This window comes from Phocoena sinus, chromosome 12 (genome assembly GCF_008692025.1).
Source record: "Phocoena sinus isolate mPhoSin1 chromosome 12, mPhoSin1.pri, whole genome shotgun sequence".
Lineage (NCBI taxonomy): Eukaryota > Metazoa > Chordata > Mammalia > Artiodactyla > Phocoenidae > Phocoena > Phocoena sinus.
The window spans coordinates 11,619,884-11,643,060 of record NC_045774.1 but is presented as its reverse complement, the minus strand read 5'-3'; the positions used below and the strand labels follow the sequence as shown (position 1 = coordinate 11,643,060).

The following is a 23,177-nucleotide window of genomic DNA, read 5'->3' as shown; positions in this document are numbered from 1 at the left end:
ACAGCAGGGGACACATCCTCAAATACAACCTGCATTTCTTTAGACCCAAAATCAATTTCCTGAGGATGGAATGGGGACAAAAATTACCTATCTATCTATCTATCTATCGCCGAGAGCACCCAAGGGGCTTTTTCCTTTCTAAGGAAGGAAATTGCAAATGAGGGTGCAGGTTGAAGGTGTAATATAACATAGTAGTTAACCATTGTGAGCATGGAGTCCTGCAACCTGTCCTAGTCTCCTGGCTTCACCACCTTCAAGCTGTGTAACTGGGAGCAGGTTATGTAATTTGAGTCTAGATTATCATACATTGAAATGGCAAAAAAAAAAAACCCAAAACCAAAACAAAAACACAGAACAATAATCCACGAGATTATTTTGAAGATGAAAGGATAGGTTTCGTGGAAGCATTTAGCTCAAAGTCTAAAGATGCAGTAAGTGCTCTGAGATGTTAGCTGAGATATTGCTACTACCTCACTGTCATCTGGAGGAGCTTACAGAATGAATGCCACATGTTTATATTAGAGAGCAAAGAGGGACACTTGCCTTACTTGGGGGTCTGTGTCCACTGTCACTCCTGAACTATAGAGATGGTGGTTATTGACAGGAGGTGAAACCAAAATCTCTAGCACCAGTCTCAAAACCTCAGCATTGGTCATAAAGATGTAGTTCTGAAAGAGGAACCCATTCACTAGTGAAAGGTACTCTAAGATCCATGTTGGGTGCCAGGGTTGACCTTGACCTTGAACAACAGCTCCCTCTAGGAGGCCAGTGGGATTGCACTGTGACCTTGCCTCCTCCTGGGCAGCATCCTATGTTCCCCACTGTTATGTTATGAAGGCATCCCCCCTAAATTTGTGTGTTGAAATCTTAACCGCCAATGTGATGATTTGGAAATGGGGCCTTTAAGAGATGGTTAGATTTAGATGAGGTCATGAGGGTGGGCCCCCATGATGGGATTAGTGCCCTTATAGGAAGAGGAAGAGACCAGAGCTCCCTCTCTCGTCATGTGAAGACACAGCAAGAAGGTAGCCATCTGCAAGTCAGGAAGAGTCCTCTCCAGAACACAATCATCCTGGCACCCTGATTTCAGACTTCCAGCCTCCAGACCTATGAGAAATGTTTGTTGTTTTAAGCCACTCAGCCTTGGTATTTTGTTATAGTAGCCTGAGCTAAGATTCCACGCTCCCTATACAATGTAACAGAACTGATAGAAGCTTTAATCAGGGAGGGTGATGGTGACTTTCCATGGAGGGAATCATGAATATTTTCTAAAAAGAGAACTTTTCTCTTTGAAAAGGTAAAGACTGAGACTGATATTTAGAAAACATAATACCTCCTCAATAAATGGTAACTATTATTGTCCTGGTTTTTATTTTGTGGTTGCTGTTACCAAGGTCATCGTGGGTAAAGACAATAGCAAACAGATTTTGAAGCAACTAGTTTTGAGAAGCTTCCCTAACATGGCTTCCACATCTGGTTTTAAAGAAATAAAATTATAAAACTATTTTTCCCATTATCCATTGTAATACTAAGACCAGCCTTTGTCAATCACTTTTCGCCCTTAAGACTATTGTTTAAAGCCATTATCCTTAATGTTAACTATTTCATGGCTATGCTGCTGCTTTGCCCTTTGACCGGGGCCTAAAGTTTATTGTGCCTCAGTTTGCTCAAATTATGGTTGTTGGACAACTGGAATGTTCATTAATAACAGAATGATAAAATCAATTGTGAGATAGTCATACTACAGAATTCACTGAAGGCGCTAAATAAAATAAAGTCAATAAATAGGCAGTGACACTTGAAGGAGCGCCAGGCCATGTTAGAATGAAAAACAAAAACACAAATTGCACACCTTTCTTTCTCTCCCTCCTTCCCCATCCCCACATCCCTATTTATGTAAAAATAAAATAACACCTTGCATATGTGTGTAGGTGCGTATGTGTACACAAAAGTGCAGGAAAGGAATGGAATAAGATGCGCTCAACTGTTTCAGGTGAGAACCCTGGAGGGCCAAGTGGTGGCGGTGGTTAATTTGGGAAGGGAGGTGAATAAAGGGAGTTTTTTTTTTCAAACCGCTAAATCAATTTATTTCTAAACAGAAATGAGGTTTAAAAAAACACAGCTAAATGAAGTCTTGATGTCTTTCATTGCAAGGGTCCCCAGAACAGTGCACTTTCCTCTCTGTAAAGCCATGCTTACACATTCTTTTTTTTTTTTAATTGAAGTATAGTTGATTTACAAAGTTGTGCTCATTTCTGCTGTACAGCAAAGTCACTCAGTTGTACATACATATATATGCATTCTTTTTCAGATTCTTTTCCATTATGGTTTATCTCAGGATATTGAATATAGTTCCCTGTGCTCTACAGTAGGACCTTGTTTATCCATTCTAAATGTAATAATTTGCATCTACCAACCCCAAACTCCCAGTCCATCCCTCGCCACCGCCCCCCACCCCACCCCCAGCAACCACAAGTCTGTTCTGATTGAGATTTTTGACTATTTTATTTGAATCTTTTACAAGGACCCTGTAGTCATGTACGGCTTGTGTGGTTAATAAACCAAGATATTAAAAATATTAATACTGGTCACTTCCCCACAGGACAATGGGGAGACCTCCTGGGGGACTGGAGTCTTTTGAGGCTGCCTAGTGAAAGGTGAGAAGCACGTGTGTCTCCTGGAGATGCAAGCTGGCCTCATGTTCCCTGGTTCAATTTATCAGGACACTCTCAGTGGCTACCAGAGATGATCAGTTCCAGGAGTAGCCAGAGCAGCAGGGTGAGGGAAAGTGAAAGTAAATAATTCCTCAAAACAGATTCAATTAAATGCATTTTTCATTCATTAGAAAAGAGAGCAGGCCCTCCTTTGTTTTATTAATAAATTATTTAAGGACAGTATGGATTTTTGCCTTTCTTGGCCTCTTTGCCTTGTTCCCACTGGCCCATGCTGTCTTTTTATTTGAATTATCTGTTTATTATATTAGGTTAAGAACCCAAAGGCCATTTTGCGCGGGACACACTATAAATACTCATTATCACGGTTATGTATTATTGAGCTGATGAAGGAAGACCATTTATGAAGAAATTAGGTTATCTCAGTTTTTCTAGAATCTATTTTATTATCATCTGAAGATTACATATGCAGTTAAGAAAATGAACCAAATCATCCAGTTGGCCGTCCTCTCAGTTCTGACTGCACGGCTGTGATATTAGGGAACTAAAATGTGGAGGCCAATACATTTATGTCAGCAATCTGCCCCCTCCCCACCCCTGGTTTGTACACACCTATTTCCATTCATCATTTCGACAGTTTGCACAAGCAAACTGTCCTAACTTTTTTCAAGAGCTCTTTTCACAAATTGAGTGTGATGTAGAATTAATCATCTCCGTTAGGCAGGAGCTGGGGGGACATTCATCCCCAAGGTGCATTTTAACCCTCGGCTTCCTCCATACTGTATCACAGGAATGTCCCAGCCGCTCACACCCCCTTCCTTCATCCCCAAAGAGCACTGTGTTCTCATTTGCCTCTAACTGAGTGAAGTGTGGCTCTTACTCTTGGGTTGGAAATATCCCTTTAATATATTACAACTTTTTCCCATTTTCTTCACAGCAGGGCATCATTATATTTATTGTTATTTTGCCTTCTTGGGAAGTGTCCTCCTAACCACTTCTCTCTCTTCCTCTGCCGCTCCTCACCACTATCTTTAGTAATAACACATAGCTAGAAAAAATTTGAAAAACGCTAGCTTCAAACAGAAAGTGCTACATATGACCCCAAAGAAGATGCAGGAGTCCTATTGGATATCCTTTTGCATTTTACTTAGAAATGTTCTAGAATAATGTGGCAGAGGAGAAGGAGGAAGAGATGTAGTTTGCAATGGTCACAACTAAGAAAACTTTGGTGCAAATTTTTTACTCTAGACTTGCAATATAAGCCTTGTTCGTAAAAACGACTGCCTTTATGCAAACTTTTACACAGGAGGGAGAAAATCTGAACCAATTGCAGTTAACTATTTAAACTTAAAATTCCAGCTCTGAACCTCTATGCTGTTTTTTCCCCTTTCCTTGTTGCAGAAAAGAACACTCTGAAAACTATAGCCCAGATCTATAATTGTGAAGATGCTGTTAGATAAGAATGTACTGCTTTGCTCTCCCCCACTTAAAAAATTATAGAGATGCTGACAGTTTAGTGGAAGGAGTAGTATTTATATCTCAAAAGCATGTGGGCGGCCCTGACAAATATTAGTTACATAAGCCTAATGTTAGCTGTACTCAAATAAACACAGAATTGCTTTAAAACAGAAATTTCCTAAGCTTTTTCTCAAGCATGCAGATTCTGAGGAAGTGGATGTCAAGTGTGATTTTCAGCCTGAACTTTCTGTAGCGTGAAACCTCACTTCTTTCATAAAAGAGCTTTGAAACCAGAAACACAGGCTCCTGTCCTGACTCAGTGGCTAGCCAGATAGGGACTTTGGACAAATCACTTCCCACTGTAAGTATTGTTCTATGCAAAACTGGAAGGTCAAGCCCCTTCAATTTTGTGATTCCATGCTTTTAGCTTCTTTTCTCCCATATACTATAACTCCTGCCTTTATTTTCAGTTGAGGGTTGTCTCAGTATTACCCCCAATTTTTATAAGTCATTAAAACATTGTGTTTTATTTCCAATTCTATGATTTCTGTTTTTTGGACTAGAGATCAAAGCCCCTGTTTTATACTTTTGTGGTAAATCCTTAGCCCTCCCACTGAAACAGCTTTGAGAAAGCCCATAAACAGCCCAGGAATAACAATGAAATGGTGAGAGAGAAGGTGGTATTAATATTCTGTGGGTTCCAATATGGACTTTAAGATTCTGTGGATTCTTAGAAGAATTTTCCTATTTGTGATAAAATAATTGGAATGTATTATTTTAATTATAAAGTTGCTGAACGAATAGTCTTTTGTTTAAATAAAAGAAAATTAATCTTAGTAACCTAGAATTTTACAGAAAATTGTGCAGAAGCCATTTGTTAATTCTTTTGGCCAAGTGGACATTTATTCACTCATTGATTTATTCAAACTTTATAGTGTGTGTGCATATATAAATATAGATCTCTCTAATAATGGAGATATCGAGAAAAGCCACGCTTAAGGAGCTCAGAATCTGTTAAGGGAAATAAAGTACTTTGTGAACGTTAAAATAAAAAAGAAGGATAAATGATATAAAAGGAGAACAGCACAGGGGTAATGGATGTTGAGAGAAGGGTCAGGTATTGTGAGTCTGGTGAGAGGAGAGTGATAGGCTTTTCAGTCAGTACGAGTGGGGCTTGGCACATAGTAGGTGCTGCATAAATAGTCATTGAGTGAATAAGTGAATGAAAGTGAGGCACACAATTCCATCACCATCTCCATGTGAAGCATAATGTGACCTTTTGTACAGTGAGAACCATGAAGCAATGAGCTGCTGCTATAAGTGGGTCTGACTTGGTAGACAGCAAGAGGAAAGAGCTTACAGAGATGGGGAAATCAACATAAACCATAACAAAGCTTTGCAGTGGAGTCCAAATGTATGAAACAGTGTCTGTTTTGCTTGCTTTGTGCCCTAGACTGAATGTTTGTGCCCCCTGCCCCAAATTCATATGTTGAAATCTAATCCCCAGTGTGATGGTATTTGGAGGTGGGGAGTTTCAGAGGTGATTAGGTCATAAGGGTGGAGCCCTCTTGAATTGGATTAGTGCCCATCAGTGTCCAAAAAACTTGCCCTCTTTGGCAGTGGAAAGTTAGAGCTAGAAGATGACCGTCCATAAACCAGGAAGTGGGCTCTCATCAGACACCAAGTCTGATGCTGGTGCATTTATCTTGGACTTCCCAGCCTCCAGAACTGTAGGAGAAATACATTTCTGTTGTATGTATGGTATACCACCCCATCTATGGTATTTTGCTATAGCAGCCCAAACAGAATAAAACACTTGGTTAATCTTATTGTGGTATAAAGGAAAGAAGATGGGATTTAGCTTAAGAAGAACCCGGGTTCAAACTCTCATTCTGATATTTACTAGCTCTCTGTGCTTCTGTTTCCTCACTGGTAATCTGAGGATACTACTTATCTGAAAGAGGTATTACAACGATTCAATGATATGATTCTATCATTCCTATTAGCTTTGTGATCCAGCTTCAGTTTTCTCACCTGTAAAATGGCAAAGTGGTAAGTAAAGATGATGTGAGATAGTATGTGTAAGATGATGTGAGATAGTATGTGTAAAATGCCTAACTCCCTGCCTTCTAGGTAGTCAATGATTGATTAATCTAGGCTATTAGTATTAGTACTAGTAATTTATATCTTTGGCAGATATAATTAATTTAATTATAATCTTATACGCATTTAATATAATCTTATACACATTTATACAGTAATGTTTCTACATTATTTATTTGGTATTAAAACTCCCTGATGGGGCTTCCCTGGTGGCGCAGTGGTTGAGAGTCTGCCTGCCGATGCAGAGGACGCGGCTTCGTGCCCCGGTCCGGGAGGATCCCACGTGCCGCGGAGCGGCTGGGCATGAGCCATGGCCGCTGAGCCTGCATGTCCGGAGTCTGTGCTCCGCAACGGGAGAGGCCGCAACGGTGAGAGGCCCGCGTACCGCAAAAACAAAAACAAAAACAAAAACAAAACAAACAAACAAAAATTCCCTGATGGATATGGACTCTTATTTCTCCATCGTGTATATCAGGAAACCTAGCTCCGAGAGGCGAACTGATGCACTCAGGGTGATGCTTCTAGTGAGGGTGGAATCAGGCTGAGGTAGATTCTCTGACCAGGAATCCCACAGTCTTCCTACAATACAGTAGGTGGAAGCCATGTCTACCTGTGTTGGTTATGTCAAACCAGAGAGCCAGATGCACCTGAGTTCGAACCCTGATTTTGCCTTTCATTAACAGTGTATTTTCAGGAAAGTGACTTTAGTGTCTCTAAAGCTTCAGAGTCCTTATTTGGAGAACAGAGCTTGTGCTATCTACTTTCTAAGGTTGTTGGGAAGATTATAAAAATAAAATGAAAAAAACATATGTCAAGCGCCTGTCACTTGGAAACTCATGAAATGATAGCTAATTTTACTCTAATTTCTTGGTTGAGAAAGCCCCACCTGTAGAGATCTTCCCTTCTGGCCTTGCCCCAGTGCTTCGCAAAGTGCCATTTCTTAAAGAATGATAGATGAAGAAAGTTTCCATGACTAAATATGCTTGGGAAGGGTGGGTGAAATGAAACTGAATGAGTTTCTTTTCTGCAGAATTTATTTAATAGGCTAATATAAGATGTGAATCTTCTAAAGGGGGATCTGTGACAGCATTTCTGAAATCATTTCACTACACAGTTCTCTTTAGTGGACCTTCTCATATGACTAACGTCCCATAGACATGCTGACTTAATCAAGCATCTTCCCGGGATAGACGACAAAACTGCAGCCAAAGTGTCAGTCAGAGAAGCGGCAGAACCAGGACTAGAACCAAGTGTGCCTGATGTCCTTGGCCCTCCTGAGTTGACACCATTTAGTGTTCGCATGGCTCCCTTTCTCCTGCTGCTCTAGTGTCTGTTGCTGATCCTAAGAGGGTTAAAACATGGGATGCACAAAGGGAGCAAGGGAACCATGGAGGCAGCTAGTCAGAGAACATACAAGAGATGACACAAAGGAGATTTGGAGCTGGATGGCAGCACCAGGCAAGCAGACAAAGGAATCCCAGCTGTGGCATTTTTGCTTCTCAGTTAAGGCCCCGAGTCCCTGAGATGAAGATATTGAATAGTACACTTGCAACCACAGCATCAAGCTCGAGTCTAAGGCTGCCTGCTAATAGTCCTCAGTCACATAGCCATTTGCAGCCTGTCCATATTTTACTGACATGAGCAATTACATGTCCTGTAATGGCAATGAAGCAATAAAATTTATGTCTTGTCGTCTTTAACAAGATTAGACATAACCCTTCTCATAAATGTAATAGTGAATGGAGATTTTTAAGAACATAAGTATAGTTAAGGATCCTTGAGTTTATCCCTCATAGTTAATTAAAACCCTCCCCAGGAATCGGCAGATGATAGATAGAAGGATGTTGAACCTTTGAATTCATGGAAGGGTAAGCTGATGATATTTTCCATACCTTGCTCAGCTTCCACTGGGTTTGTGACTCACAGCATTGGTACCAGATAGATTTCAGAAGAGCGGCAAAGGGAGTGACCCCTATTCCCGTGGCAATGCACATGCTCACTGGATAGTGAAACACATCTGTCAGTGCAGCTCCGAACGGCCCGTCCACCGCCAGCCTGCAATCACAAAGTGCGCCGTTTGACATTCAGAACACTCCGCTCTTGAAAACAAAGCCATCCTAAACGAGTGCTTTGTATGGGATGTGTTAGCAAATGTGTGCAGGGAAGTTGGCTCTGTGCTTGAGAATGCCCTATTTGGACACACATAGTGTAGGGCTATGGTGGCCGGCCTTATGGCACAGCTCTTTTTTACAGTTCTTAAGAGTTTGTTTTGCCTTCAAGCATCATGTAGATTGGTAGAAGATGCCTTTTCTTTTCCTTTTTTTTCCCATCTGCCCTCAGAGGGAAAAAACAGAATCATCAAGGTGGCTTAGAAGGCTTATCTGTCCTTTTGCTAATTTGATTCTCCCCGTTCCCACCTCTTCGTATGTTTATATAATTTTAGTCTAATGGAAGCCATTCATTTGGAATAAACATAATTTTGGAATAATTTGTCAGTTGTGTGGAATTTCTAAAACTCATTATTTTAGATTATGCGAACTCAAAAATCTGTGATAATTAGGCCAGGGGTTGCACTGATGTTTCGTCTTTGCTTAGCAAATTTTTCTTTATAAGGATAATGCATATTCATTGAATAAGTGCAACTGTCTTTAACTTGGTCCTAAATGGACTGACCCCGGATTCTGCTCCATCTCTCGTGGCCAGTTCTCCACACTGGCTTTTCTTTTGTTTCTTAACGTACACAGGACCCTCTTTGGCTAAGGGGCCTTTGCACATGGTAATCCAACTAGTCACTTGGAATGCTCTGCCCCAAGTTCTCTCCTATCCTCTTATTTGGTTCATAGTTACCCTTCCATTAGGTCTCATCCCAATTATCATTTCTCTGGGGAAGTCTTCACGGATTTCTTAGACTAGGTTAAATCCCCTCTTAGATAATTTATAACACCACGCATCTCTCCTCTGCAGTCCTTATCACAGTTGTAATTTTATAGCTGTTTTGGGTGGTGTGTGTGTGTGTGTGTGTGTGTGTGTGTGTGTGTGCATGACTTAATTTGTGTCTGTTTGGTCACTAGACTCTCAGGTCTGCAGAGGGAGGGACCATGCCTGCCTTTGCCCACCACTGCATCCCAGCACCTTACATGGAGCTGTTCAATAACAATTTATTGAATAAATTGTAAAGGGAATGTTTAAAATATTTCAGTCAACGGAATGTATTAAATAACCTCAACTATTCCAAAAGCACACATTTACATATGAACAAAGATATGCTAATTAAGAAGCTTCTAAGTTATTCATAACCATTCCCTAAGGAGTGTCTGTTGAAGGCACCCGAGGTTGCCCCTTTTGGGCTTACTATGTGTTCATGAAAGTTCAATTGGGTTTATTTTAAAATATTCCATATGCCAGACCTCCTAACAATTCAAATTAACTCTCCTCAAGTTATCTTAATTAATAAGGCTTTATTACATATTGATATATGGAAATAGAAGAATAAAAATAAAAGGTCATTAATCAGAAAGGGTTAGTATCTCAGCCCACGGTAGATTCTTTTATAAATAATTAGATAAGGGGAATTGAGAGAAAGAGAATAAATATGAAACGGTCCACGGTGAAAGTGTCTTATTGTTAATTGTTTTTATAATTAGTTGTATTTGGGATTTATTTGACACTGATTTTAAACGATAACAATTAAACCCAAAGAAGCATTGTGTCATATAATTCATAGAAGTGCATATAAACAAATTTCTACATAATTAAAATTGAGAACCTAAGCTGGAAGCAGCAGGAGGAAATATTGAGTCCTACCTCCTGGTTCATACAGAGATTCCCTCCTTTCACATCCCTGATCACTAATCACTTTCCCACGTGAAATTGTAGGGCCCCTTGTTCCATAGAGGGGCAGGGAGGGCTAAGTATTAGACAGGTTTTCCTCATGTCTCACTGGGATCTGTCTTCTGACAACTCATGCCTTTTGCCTTCCTGAGAAACAAACCAGGTGTTTTCCCTTTCCTGCCTCTCAACCCTTAAACTAGTTGATGTAGCTATCATGACACCCCAATTGTTCTTTTTTCGACCAAAATATCTCCATCTCTCACAATGTTGAATTGGCTTCCTTTGCACAAATTCTCATTTGTCAAGTTCACTCAGTTACTTCCTGTCTGATGTGGATACAGTTTCTAATGAAGCAGCTTAGAAGTGAGTCCCCTCTCCAGCAGCCACATCACCCGGCCCTTGCTGCTCCTGTCAGCAGCACCACCCACCACCTCGTCAACCTCCCGTCTTGTCTCTCTGAACCCATGAACTTTATCCATCCACGTTGTCCCTCCTGTGTCATCAGCACTTTCACTGTCGACTCTGTGGTAGATGACCTTTCTTATTTTGCCAATGACAATAGGAGCTAACTTTTTTTTTTTTACTGTGCATTATGCTAAGGGCTTCATATGGACTGTCATATTTAATCCTAAACAGAACCTATGTACTATTATTGTCATCTTCATTTTACAGATGAGGAAACTGAGGCAGGTGTTGCATACATCCTCCAAGATCCCATGCAAAATTGGGCTTTGAACCCAGGCTGTCGGACGCTGGAACCCTTGGCTCTGGGCAGTAGATTAAATCGCTAAAAACTCTTAACACAGACTCTGAGAAATTCCTCCATTTTACTTCAGAAGGTGAGGTCTTTTATTTTATTTATTTATTTTTATTGAAGTATAGTTGATTTACATTGTTTCAGGTGTACAGCAAAGTGATTCAGTGATACATACATATATATCTATTCTTTTTCAGATTCTTTTCCGTGATAGGTTATTGTAAGGTATTGAATACAGTTCCCTGTGCTATACAGTGGGTCCTTGTTGTTTGTCTCTTTTATATACAGTAGTGTGTATCAGTTAATGCGAAGTCTTTTAAAAGAGCTTCATTGTCCTTTTTCCTGAGTTCAGAGGAAGAGCTTCCCTGCTCTTCACTAAGCTTTGCATCTCCTCTTGGGGTCCTCAGTCACTGCTTGTCTCACAGGTTCCTGGGACTGGATTAAATCCTTTCTGGGTGCAAAGCAGTGAAGAATTATGGTACCCTCCCTAAACTGTTCCGTTTAATCCAAAATTAAAACAATGTTGAGAGGTAAAATCATCGAAGGAAGTTCAGTAAAATTCTGATTTGTCATGTGTTGAAGATTTAAACAAATTCTAGGTTTTGGGGGGTTTCTTATGCCTACGCATATATAGAGGCAGAGGTCAAACGAAGTTAACAAATGAAGGGAAGCTGCACTGTGTACAACGACTCATTTTTATTCACCTGGTAAATATTTATTGAGTGCCAGCTGAGAGTTAGGGCCCGTTCTGGTCACTGGGGACAACAAAGTGAATCAAAGAGATAAAGTCCCCATTCTCGTGTGGGGAGATAAATGGTAAACAAATAAACAACCAGGCATTTAGTGTGTCAGGTGGAGAGGAAGAAAGTAAGGCGCGGGGCACAGTGACCACGACGAGTGTGGAGTGTCTGTCGGGGTTGCTGGATCGCAGGAAACGGGAAGGGAAGGCCTCGTTAGGCGACATTAGAGCAGAGACCTGGGGGCAGTGAGGGGGCGGCCAAGCAGAGACCGGGGGAAGAGTGTGCCAGGGAGAGGGAGCTGCAGCGGCAAAGGCCCTGAGGCGAGCGTGCTTGGTGTGGGAGGGAAGCAGGAGGCTGGAAGAGTGGCTGAGTGAGCGAGGGAGCAGGTGGTGCAGCAGGGGTGCCCAGGGAGGTCTGGGGGCCAGATCATGTCAGGCCTTGCGCTGAAGATGCACTCTGGAGATAAAAGCATGCTAAGTATCATACGATATTACGTGGAACCCTAAGAAAAAGATACAAATGAACTTATATACAAAACACAAATAGACCCACAGGCATAGAAAACATACGTATGGTTACCAAAGGGGAGAGTGGGGGAGGGATAAACTAGGAGGTTGGGATTGACATGTACACACTACTGTATATAAAATAGATAACCAACAAGGACCTACTGTATAGCACAGGGAACTATACACAGTATTTTGTAATAATCTCTAAGGGGAAAGAATCTAAAAGAAATAGATATATGTATATATGTAAAATGGAATCACTTTGCTGTACACCTGAAACTAACACAACATTGTAAATCAACTCTACTTCAATAAAACAAAAAGAAAGAAAGCATACCGACTACGGAGAAACACTTCCCGAGCTCTTGTTGGGGGACTGGCTGAAATGAGAGCTGGTTTGTGAAGAGGAAGGTTGGTCGATAGGCCGGACAACTGTATACACTCAGAGCAGAAACCAGGCTAGCAAATAGGATGAAGGCATCCACCTTGGCAATGCCAAGGGAGGGCTGGGACCTGTGTGTGTGCATGCATGTGCGTGTGTGTATGCTTTCATTCCTGATTTTAAGCATTCACACTACACTCTGAACCTCAGAATTCTGTTACATGGCTTCCTTTCCACGATAAAAAGGATAAGGTCTTAATGGAATAGTCAGATGTTGTCTTGTGACTTGGGGCTCTGAATAGATGATGTTTGTACTTGGTTTATCATCACACTGCTCTTTAGTACCAGTGTTTGAAATGAAGACTGTGGCTCTTCCCACCCACTCAACACAAGCAAGCCCAGTGCTACATAGTCACAGTTCAGTGTCCCATGGGAAGACAGAGGAGGGACAATAAGCTGAGTAGATTCTGTGCCTTAAATTTATTCTGGTGCCTAGTTTACCACGGGTAAATATTTGTTAAATTAAATGAGTTGAAGCGTCCATCTTGGGTCCAGGTATTCATTCCTCATCAAATATTTACTCTGTATCCACTACGTGTCAGACACTGTTCTAGGCATGGGACGTATAGAGGAGGACAACCTCTTGCCCTTAGGAAGTTCCATTCTAAGTGTGTCCTTACTGGGTTCACCACCTGAAGTCTTGTAGCTGTGGTCACCTGCTTGGCAGTTCCTGATACCCTCCAAGGATGGCAGAAGAGGGGATGTCTTGATGCTTCTTTTGAAATATCAAATTCCTTCACAAAGTTTTTCTCAACATTTTTGTGTGTGTCCCTGTTTTTCTGGGTCCTGAAACATGGGCTTTGAGTGCTTATTGTATAATCCTGCAGCAAGAGTGGGAATCAATTCTAAGCCACTGTTTACTAAAAGGAGCCAAGGACACTGGGACTTCTGTCGCATGCCCAGGCTTTTCTGAAGAGGATGTTGTTTTGGATTCAATTGTTTAGTCCAGTTGATACGCTGAAATCCTATCTTCCGATGTGACCTTATTTGGAAATAGGATTGTTGCAGATGTAATCAAGTTAAGATGAGGTCATCCAGGAAGATGGGCCCTTAATCCAGTGTGACTGGTGTCTTTGCAAGAAGGGACCACAGAAACACAGAGACACAGACACAAGAGGGGAGGACAACATGTAATGACAGATGCAGAGACTGGACTGTCACAGCCAGCCGCAGCCTCGGAACGCCGAGGATGGCTGGCAAACCACCAGGAGCTGGGAGGAGCTAAGGAAGAATCCTTCCTACAGCTTTCAGAGGGAGCACGGCCCTGCTGACACCGAGATTTCAGACCTGCAGTCTCCAGAACTGTGAGAGATAACACTTCTGTTGTTTTAAGGCCCTTGGTTCATGGTACTTTGTTACGACAACTCCAGGAAACTACATATGGTATCAGTGTTATTCCACTTTCTCAGGTCTACCCATCGTCCGTGTAGCAAAATTAAATCATTTGTTTGCACACCAGTGCTGATTTCAGAAGTCCTAGAGAATGGAGGCAATGTTTTGCCATCTTTGTATTTCTGGCACACAGTGGAGGTTAATTAATACTTTTTGCAATCACACATGTGGGATTGACAATGCACACCACCACTAACTTTCTTGATTCTCAGATTATTTTGTCATTTTCTGAGCTTTAGTCTAATCGTTTAGCTCTTTCTCCAGTGTATGGAGGCTGCCAGGTTAATTTGGACTGTAAAGCATCCTTTTTACGAAGACCAAACTTTACAAATATAATTGAAAAACCTCGGACCGTGACAGCAAAAAGTTCACCAGGCTGCCTTACTCATCATAAGCTGCTTATAATTTGCCAAAGTGACGTTTTGGACCTGGGAAAGCAAAATGTTTCCTCTCCCTGGATCATCACCTGTCTTGAACATTTGTTTTTTAAAGAAATGTACTTGCTCCAAATGGAAATCTGCTGAGTTATATTTTTTTAATAGAGAGTCTCAAATTTTATAAATGGATTCAAATTTACCATACAGAATAAGATATTGCAGAAGTTGTTAGCATGTTGATGCACTAAAGGACCCTATTTTTTATAATATTCTAACTTACACATAAAAGAGAAATGGGCTCCCACCTTGGCAGGCTCCAGGGCTCCTTCAGGGCCTGTCCGTCTGCCCCAAAGGCCTTGCATAAAGCTTCTGTCCAGTCTCCTGCTGCCCGGATGTGCACACTGAAGAAGTCCTCCTGGGGAGCGGAGGTGAGGGTGAAGGGGTGCCACTCTAGCGAGGATATGGATGGGCACTGGATCAAGACGTACTGCCCTGGTGCCATTTTAAAGTCACGCTTTTTCATGTGAAGTTCTAGCACTCCAGATGGATGGCTTACCACCTAAATCACAGCAAGAGAGGTGCTGGTTCTTTCACTCAGGTTAAATACTAAGACAATGGCCTTCATTCCATCAAAGGTTTTAAAATTTTTATATCAACTTTTCTGAGGTATGATTGACATAGACCATTCATTATGAGTTTTCGAGAATCGTTCCAACCCGGACATGAAAGTGATGGCAACTCCAGCAAGAATGACACTGACCTCCTTCAGCGTGCTAGGTAGGAAATTTGGGTAGCTGCATCCAGGGGCAAAGTGGTGTCCAGCACGTGACTGTTTGTCCCAAGTGGCCACTATTTCGATAGCACAGTTAATTTCAGGCCCAAGAGAATTCTAAACTAGCATATCATCCACAGCACTTAATCATGCTTAAAGTTATCAAAATAGCCACAGAATCAACTTCGTGTTTTAAAAAAGAGGTCCAGTTTGTTACTATTTTCAATGATGTGCATCTTTTCCTGCTTCTTTGTGAACTAACCCTGGTATTTCTCCATTCTGAGTGAAAAACAGCCTTCATACTCTGAAATGTTTTATTCATTTGGTTTGGTTTTAGTCAAGTCTCGTCCAATCTCCTACCTAGGCTCTGAGTTTTAGATGTAAGAAAGCGTGATGCAAAGGCTATTATTTTTTAAAGAGCTCTATAACTTGCTACTTATCAGAGACAATGAACTAATTTCCCTTCTTAGACTTCCCTCTTGTTTCCAGGCCCCCAGGTCTTCTTTTGTGGCAGGAGGTATAAGGGGGCAGAATCTAGTGTCTAGATACTGTGACAGTATTTTTCCATTCAGAAGAGAATTTCACAGCATTTTAATCATTAGTTTCTCCTCTCCCTACTGATACTCGTTCTGATTCTCCTGTTAAATGGTCTCCCTAGTAACAGCTCAAGTAGATTTCCAGAAGTTTTACTGTCTGGCTCTTGATACAGCTTCATACCCTTTGGTGCTTAACTTAAAAACAGCAACAGGGAAGCAGTTTAAAACAGAAATATGAAGCAATTTCTGTGCATCTGCTTTCACGAAGACAGTTAAAGAGACAGAGTATTCTGTTAATATTGTATTAGCAAAGCTGCATGGGTTTGGTTAGCAGAGAATTTCTTTTAAGAGATTGAAACAACTAGGGGGAGAGTTTGGGGTAGGCTTTCGGTCTCCTTGGCATTTATTCTTTTTTAAAAAATTTTTTGGCTGCACTGTGCAGCATGCCCGATCCTGGTCCCCAACCAGGGATTGAACCCCTGCAGTGGAAGCATGGACTCTTAACCACTGCACCGTCAGGGAAGTCCTCCTAGGCATGTATTCTTGATCTATCTGCTGAGGTCTTCCTCCAGCACGAGGTAAAAACTGGAGAGCGGTGAGGAGGGAGGGCAAGATTGGAAAATATTACCACCATGCCTTCATTCCTTAGGGCAGGGCCCTTCCTCTCCATTTTGAACGCCCCGAGTGCCCTTTCTCCCTTTGAACCTGAGGGTGACTGTTCCCGCATCTTCTGTTGAGTGGTTCCAAGTGAGAGTGTGTGTATTTGAAAATATGTGAATTATTTGCGTGTTTGCAACATTCGTATTTTTATGCTGTGGAGGAAGTGATTATACTCTAAGTCACTATGATCCATGTAAAGCATACTCAGCCCTCCTGCGTTCTCCCCCTAGAGAGACACCGAAATAAAGAGAAATACAGATGATTCCAGGGCTGTACCATAACCTTTATCAGAATTCTGTGCACCAGTCAGAGTCCTGCTCCCTGTCTTCAGTAAAATTAGTCTCACTAAAAGATGCACAGGATACAAGAAATTATTAGAACAGAAGATGAGCCTCTAAATTACAGATGGTTCTGCAATAAAAATGGCAAATTAAAAACTTGGGCTAATAAAAAATTTTCATCTACACTCAGGTTTTTCTTCAGACTTAAACCTGCATGCATACCTTGGTAATGACTACTTCTTGTTGAAATCGCCAGAACCGAAGTATTCTTTCACACGCATACAAGACCACAGGGCCTAAAACCCATTTCCAAGCCTGCAGAGAGAGAGGAAAAGGAAATGAAAATAGAATCCAAATATTTCCAATTTGAACCAATCAATATGTAACACGACGGAGTTTAGACATTTTCCTTTAAGTTTGGGCCAGTTATCAACAACAAAGATATCTCCTTGTATTAAATGCTATAACATTCAATTATTCCTTGAAGTCTACAAGCTTATTTAAGAGACTAAACTCTTCTGTATTGGTTTTTAGGCTTACTTGATCAATGATGCTTTTATGCAATTAGAAATAACTGCACTTGCAAAGAAATAGAAAACAGATTGATGTTTATGTTATATATGATAGGGTCATAAAATGCTCCCAAACTCAGCCAAAGTCAAAGGCTTACAAACTACATTACTGAGTTAACAGGACATGAGAATTCAATAAAAAATGTTTCGGATAGTAATTTTGGGGGCCAACAATGCATCACAACTTGGGGGATCTGCCTAGAGCAAGTCACACACCCACCCTCCCACTCCCACTCACACACATGCGTGCAGCCAATGTTATATGGAATAAAACAAACTTAGTTTCTCAGCACTTTATGTTTTTAAAAGTCTTCCTTTATTGAATTTGTTACAATAGTGCTTCTGTTTTATGTTTTGGTTTTTTTGGCCACGAGGCATGTGGGATCACAGATCCCCGACCAAGGATCGAACCCACACCCCCTGCATTGGAAAGCGAAGTCTTAACCACTTGAATGCCAGGGAAGTCCCCAGTTTTCAACACTTTAAATCTAGGTTTACAGAATCAGAGCAAAAGCCTCAACACTTGTCTGGAGAATTTTGACAGGGAACTTCCCCATTCTGTGTTAACCTTTTATGAGTATAATCTGCCTTACTGAGGGTCAGTTTACCAGCAGGCCACTCTTGTACCATGGGTTGGGTTACAGCATTAGGTGTGTGCTTCCCCTAAAAGGCAAGGAATGGCAACTTAAAAATTTTGAAGGTTTGATATCAAACAACCTTCTGAGGCATATGATATTCTCTTTATTTTGCAGAAAAGGAAACTAAGGCTCAGCAAGATGAAACAAATTGTCCAGGGTCACAAAGGTGATAAACAAGGTGCACAGTGAAGACATGAACTGGTCTTGACCACCCAGCCTGTGCTCTTCCCATGTCATCATGCTTCTTTCTGTCCAATGCTGACATTAGAAAGGGTACGTATTCTACAAACTATTAGAGACTCATTAATTCATTGAATTTTAGGAGGATAAGGGTTCTTGGATATCTAGTCTAGTTCTTCTTTTAAAGAAGAAATAACATAACGTTCTGGGAATGAGTATGAGTTGCCTAGGGACACAGAAGGCGGTCTCAAGAGAGCCAGGACTAGAACCCAAGCCTTCTCCTAACTTCCCCGAATTCCCTCCTTGGAATTCTAAATCCACCGACCTTACTCTTAGAATCCTATCTCAGGAACAGAAAGGGTGTCCCCTTCTCTTGAACTCAGATATTCACTAAAAACCTCACCGACTGACTCATCACCTTCCTTGTTCATTACTCCCCTATTATCCTTCTCTGTCTTTTCTGTTGACCGGTCACAAGCCCTTCAGCATCATTTTTGCTTTTGTTATCTTTCCTGTTTCTTCTAAATCTCTTTTGTTTATTTCTAGGTCTGTTTGCACTGCACTTTTTCTCACTTACATCAACCTTCTGTGCTTTTTCCCTGGGAGCCTCTTGTTTGCCTGACAAAGGCTCGATTTATGTAGGCAACACAAAGCAATTTGACCCACTTATTCTTTTCTGCCTCAGTGGGGTTCAGCAATGTGTGCAGAATAGCAGAGAGAATAAAACCTTCTGTCCACCTATGCTGTGGGTGAGGTAAGGATGATGATCAGAGTAAGGGATGAGGCAGGAAGGGGTAGACGTGGAGGATGCGGTTGGACCAAAGCAGTGAATCCTTAGGTCTCTTATGCTCGAATGAACCAAAAAATATTTTGAGAGTTGGCTTGGATATTTACAGAAATGATAACAAGGATGCAATTCTTTCTATATGAGCTTAGAGAGAGATTTGCAAAATCACTCCCATAGTTTCTATGTGATTTTACAAGTAATCTTCCACACCCATTTTAGAAAGTTTGTGACAACATACACTTCATTTTGTTGGTGTCAAGTCAGTCATGCTCTCTGCTTTTTCCATGTTGACAAAATGGAACGGATTATTTTTCTTTGTACGGTTAGTCAGGGAGGAGAATGTAAGCTATTAATCCTTGGCTCTATCTCTATCTAGTATATAAATTGCTCCAGGAGGAGAAAGCCCAGTTTAGTTACACTGTGATACTCCTGGGGCCCCTGGAAGGTAGGAATGGAGGGAGAGGATGGCCAGAGATGAATATTCAAAGATAAATATCCCGGCAGTGATGACCAGGATAGGCAAGAGCAAGTAAAAACAAGAAGGAGACACGGCCCAGAGCGGGAGGGGCAAGGTAGAACTTGGACTGGGTCCCAGAAGACCTGGCTTCTGATCTTGGGGTAACCATCCCTCACCCTATGCCTTTAGGAAAATCTTGGGTTTTTTTATGTTCAAATTTTCTGCTTTATAAAATGGGAGAATTGAAGGAAATTATTATTTGGGTTCCCTCCAAGCTCTTATATGCTTTAGTTCTACTCACAGAGATAAACACAATGTCGGGGTCATAGAGCTGTAGATAGCAGCAGAGAGCTGACAAAATGAGGAGTGGAAGGAGGCCAGAGATTCAGAATGAATGTCGAAGAGTAGAGAGGTGAAAGCTCATGGCCACAGAGTTAGGAGCTCTGGCTCCTTGATGTGATTTTGCTAGGAATGCCCTTTGTGACCATAGGTAAGAAATAAAAGCTCCTTGGACCTCGATTTCTCCATCTATTAAATAAAGGGTCAGGTCTATTTAGTATCTAAGTTTCTTTAATGTTAAAAGACCTGTGGAATTTTAGCTTTATTTTTTCTTCTCTAAAAATACTCAAAAAGTCATGGTACAGTGAGTATTTTATGATAGAAATAAAACCATGTTGATTTAAAAGCTGCAGTAATGAAACTTGTTTCCTCCACTTTCACTCCTGGTTTTTCATTCCTACCAGAAATAAGAACATGCTGGCTTTGATTTTATTTTATGTATGTGTTTACGAATGGCCTCTTTTTCTAGACAATAAGATTTCCAGGAGCGGAAACCACATCCCTGAATCCTGCGTCTACTGTGATGCCAAGAATATAATAACCACTTGGCAAAAGTTTGCTAAATTGACTTTACCTCAGTTAAAGCTTTTTCCTATACCATTGACATCATTCCCTAGTAATTTAAAAAGTGCCAGTCTTATTACTATTATTAGTTGTTAATGTTGCAGTTAAATGAAATAAGGCGCTTCTTTGGCTAAGGAAGACCAAGGCATCTTTTGGGATGGATTTTGCATGAGGAATTCTATAGAGTCTGGAGTCTTGCATGTGTCTGTGAGTTTGGGTAGAGAGGGGGAGTGAGACAAGTGGGGGAAAAGGGGATTGCGAAGTATAACTGTTTCCTTTGATCAGTTCAGTTTATATGAAGTGATGTACAAAGCATCCTTAGCTCTACCGTGGGAGTAGTACACCCCTAAAGGTGAACTGATAAATATATTCTATTGAGAAAAGCACCATGAAAATGCACCGAGTTAAGAGAGGCAAAGAGGAAGAGATGGATTCCTGCAAAGACGGGGTAGGTGTGGTGCAGTGAAGCGAGGGCACTTGTCCTTGGGATGCCTTTTGGATTCAGTGTCTCTAAGACATCAGAGAGAATATCGTACAGCTCAGCCAAGCGGTAATTGCAGAGCCCACACACGCTTTGAATCAGGATCCATTAAAAATAATGGGAAAGAGTGACAACCTGAGTTTGGGTGTGCGAGGAAGTATAGCAGGGGAGAGTGAACAGAGAGGTGGGTACGTTCCCCCCTCTTCATGATAGTTAACGTCAGCATACGCTGCTGGGAGCGGGCTCTAGTCTGTATTCATGAGGTGTGGGAGAGTATTGATTTTTTTATGGAGACACTGTAGCTGAACATTTTAGTGAGGCCTTCGTGTTCCTCATTAATATGCAGGCTGGGTAGTGGCTCCCGATGGTTGGGTTTAAGACAGAGACAATCTATACCGGCCATTAAAAGAACCACAGCCTAATGGACACATCCATTGTACTTCTCTCGGTTTTAAACATTCTTCCTAGCTGTTTCCACTCTTAAAATCCAGCGCTTAATTTAATAGAGTTAGGGATTTTCGAAAAAGTCAATCATTATATTCTTCACATGCTGATGACATAATTTCCCGAATCCTCACCATTTATATACTGAAAACTATCTTCCCATTGTTTAATGATACATATTTTTTGGTACTTGTTTCCTCCTCGTTTTAATCTGCTGGTTTCATTTACTTTCCTTCATGCATTACCCAGCTGCCCCAAGGTTTGCATTGTTCTAAGACCTGTGAGGATACCAAAGAGAATTACTATTTCTATTTATCTATGCCACCAAGTGTCATGCTTACAGCATACCCTGGAAATCTTACTTTTGAGATCCTGTGGACATTATCGTCTACTCTAGTTAAGTCTATTTGGGGCTAATATTCTCATTATTTCAGTAGTAAAAGCTTAATTAGAACAGGAAGTAAATGCGCGTAAACTCAATTTTTTCCATCTCGAAAGTTGTGGAAAGAAAGAAGGCAAGCTTATAAAGAGGGCATGATTCTCATTTGGTCGTCGCCTAATGTTCATTTGGGAAGGGATGCAATTAATTCTCAGAGTGGAGAGGGCAGTTGTTCAGGGGGTAGGGAGCTGAGTGCAGAGGGAGGTGAGCCAAACAGCTTTCTGACTCCTCTGGAGACAGGACTGTGCTTGCGGGGGAGCGGTGGGGGGGGGGGGCTCTGAATTCCCACCCTCTCAGCCATCCATATTTAAATGTAAGTGGAAGGACACGTTTCAAAATGAACAAAGTGCTTTTGGCAGGCAACCTCTTGTAAAATGATCCATAACTCGAGTTCCCCATTAGCACACTTAATAAAGAGTTGGCTTTGTCTCACGGTGACATGCGCTGTTCTTTTTTCAAGCATATAAAAGCTCTAGCTATCTCAACTGTGGCGACAGCTATTTTTAAAAGCTCCTGGGCTCATTCTTACCGAAGGTTCCTTGCCAGAAAATTGAGGCACGGGGCACCGGGCAGCCGTCTGCCACTCAGCGAGGTGTTCTCTACAGAAGGTGACGTTGTGTAGCAGAAGACTCTCAGCGGTTTGCCCTCGAACAATCCGACTTGCCATTAAAAACAAAACAAAACAAAACCGCCAAATTTGAAACTGATTTTGTGCAGTGTTGGGATGCCACAGATACATAGTCTACGACGGACTCTGCAATAACATTTCCACTGTCTTGAAATCTGGGCTGGGGTGTATTTCCCTGAGCACCTTTAAAAATAGGAATTTAAGAAGCTTCGAGTAACTCTGAAGATACCAGAAAAGAAGTGCCCCTCGGTGGTATCCTGTGTTAAATTGAAAGCGTCTGTATTAGAGAATTCATAATGAAGGGAAATTGTGGGAACACATCCTTTTGTAGACTGTTGACTTTAATTAGGTTATGTCTTGTCCTGAGTGCTGATTTGGGCTAATTGGCTACCTTTGTACTATTTGGAAATTTTGCAAATTTATTGAACTTCTACCCTTCCTGGTTTGTTTCTGAAGTTTCTGAAGCACCTAGAAGTTATCAAGTGAAGAAGTCAAAAGAAGTGCCCTGAATAATGGTATTTTTCCCGCCAGTGACTGATAGCAGGCTTAGTATTTGACAGGGTAAAAATAGGTCAGTGTGAAATGTGCCTACAAGACGATATTGTTGAATTGGAGAGTGAAAAAGGAAGCTGGCCTTCGTGAATGGAGCACTGGATCAAGAGTCCTGTGGTACTGCTATATATATATATATATTTTTTTTTTTTTTTCATTTTTTTGGCCGTGCCATGCAGCATGTGGGATCTTAGTTCCGTGACCAGGGATCGAACCCATGCCCCCTATAGTGGAAGCATGGAGTCTTAACCACTGGACTGCCAGGGAAGTTCTGATCCTGCTATATTATATTTGCTACAGATGCAGTACCCATTGACCCTGGACAATTTGCTTAGGTACAAATTCCTCCCTTTACCCACTGGTGCACAGGCTGTGAAGCATGTGATGCTGAGGTCATGTAATCCAGGTGTTGCTCAATTCCTAGCAGTTTATGAGTAAAATACATGGATTAACTTTTGAGGAACATGATCCTCACAGAGAAAATTTAGCATGACACAGCTCAGGTCCTGGGTAGCCTGTGGAGTAACATGTCTCCTTTCGCATCGTAGGGCCTGGGACGAGGGCAC

General features: G+C 41.4%; 1 protein-coding gene across 1 annotated transcript in view; it reads right to left on the bottom strand.

The window, feature by feature from the left end:
• Positions 1–23,177, bottom strand: part of NOX3 (NADPH oxidase 3) — a 58,011-nt gene that overhangs the window by 19,282 nt on the left and 15,552 nt on the right. Inside the window, exons 7-10 of the mRNA XM_032651468.1 lie at positions 21,961–22,090; positions 16,753–16,845; positions 14,587–14,840; positions 8,126–8,288 (exon numbers count right to left, since the gene is read on the bottom strand). Coding sequence (XP_032507359.1) covers positions 8,126–8,288; positions 14,587–14,840; positions 16,753–16,845; positions 21,961–22,090 — 640 coding nt within the window. The remainder of the gene's footprint in view (positions 1–8,125; positions 8,289–14,586; positions 14,841–16,752; positions 16,846–21,960; positions 22,091–23,177) is intronic.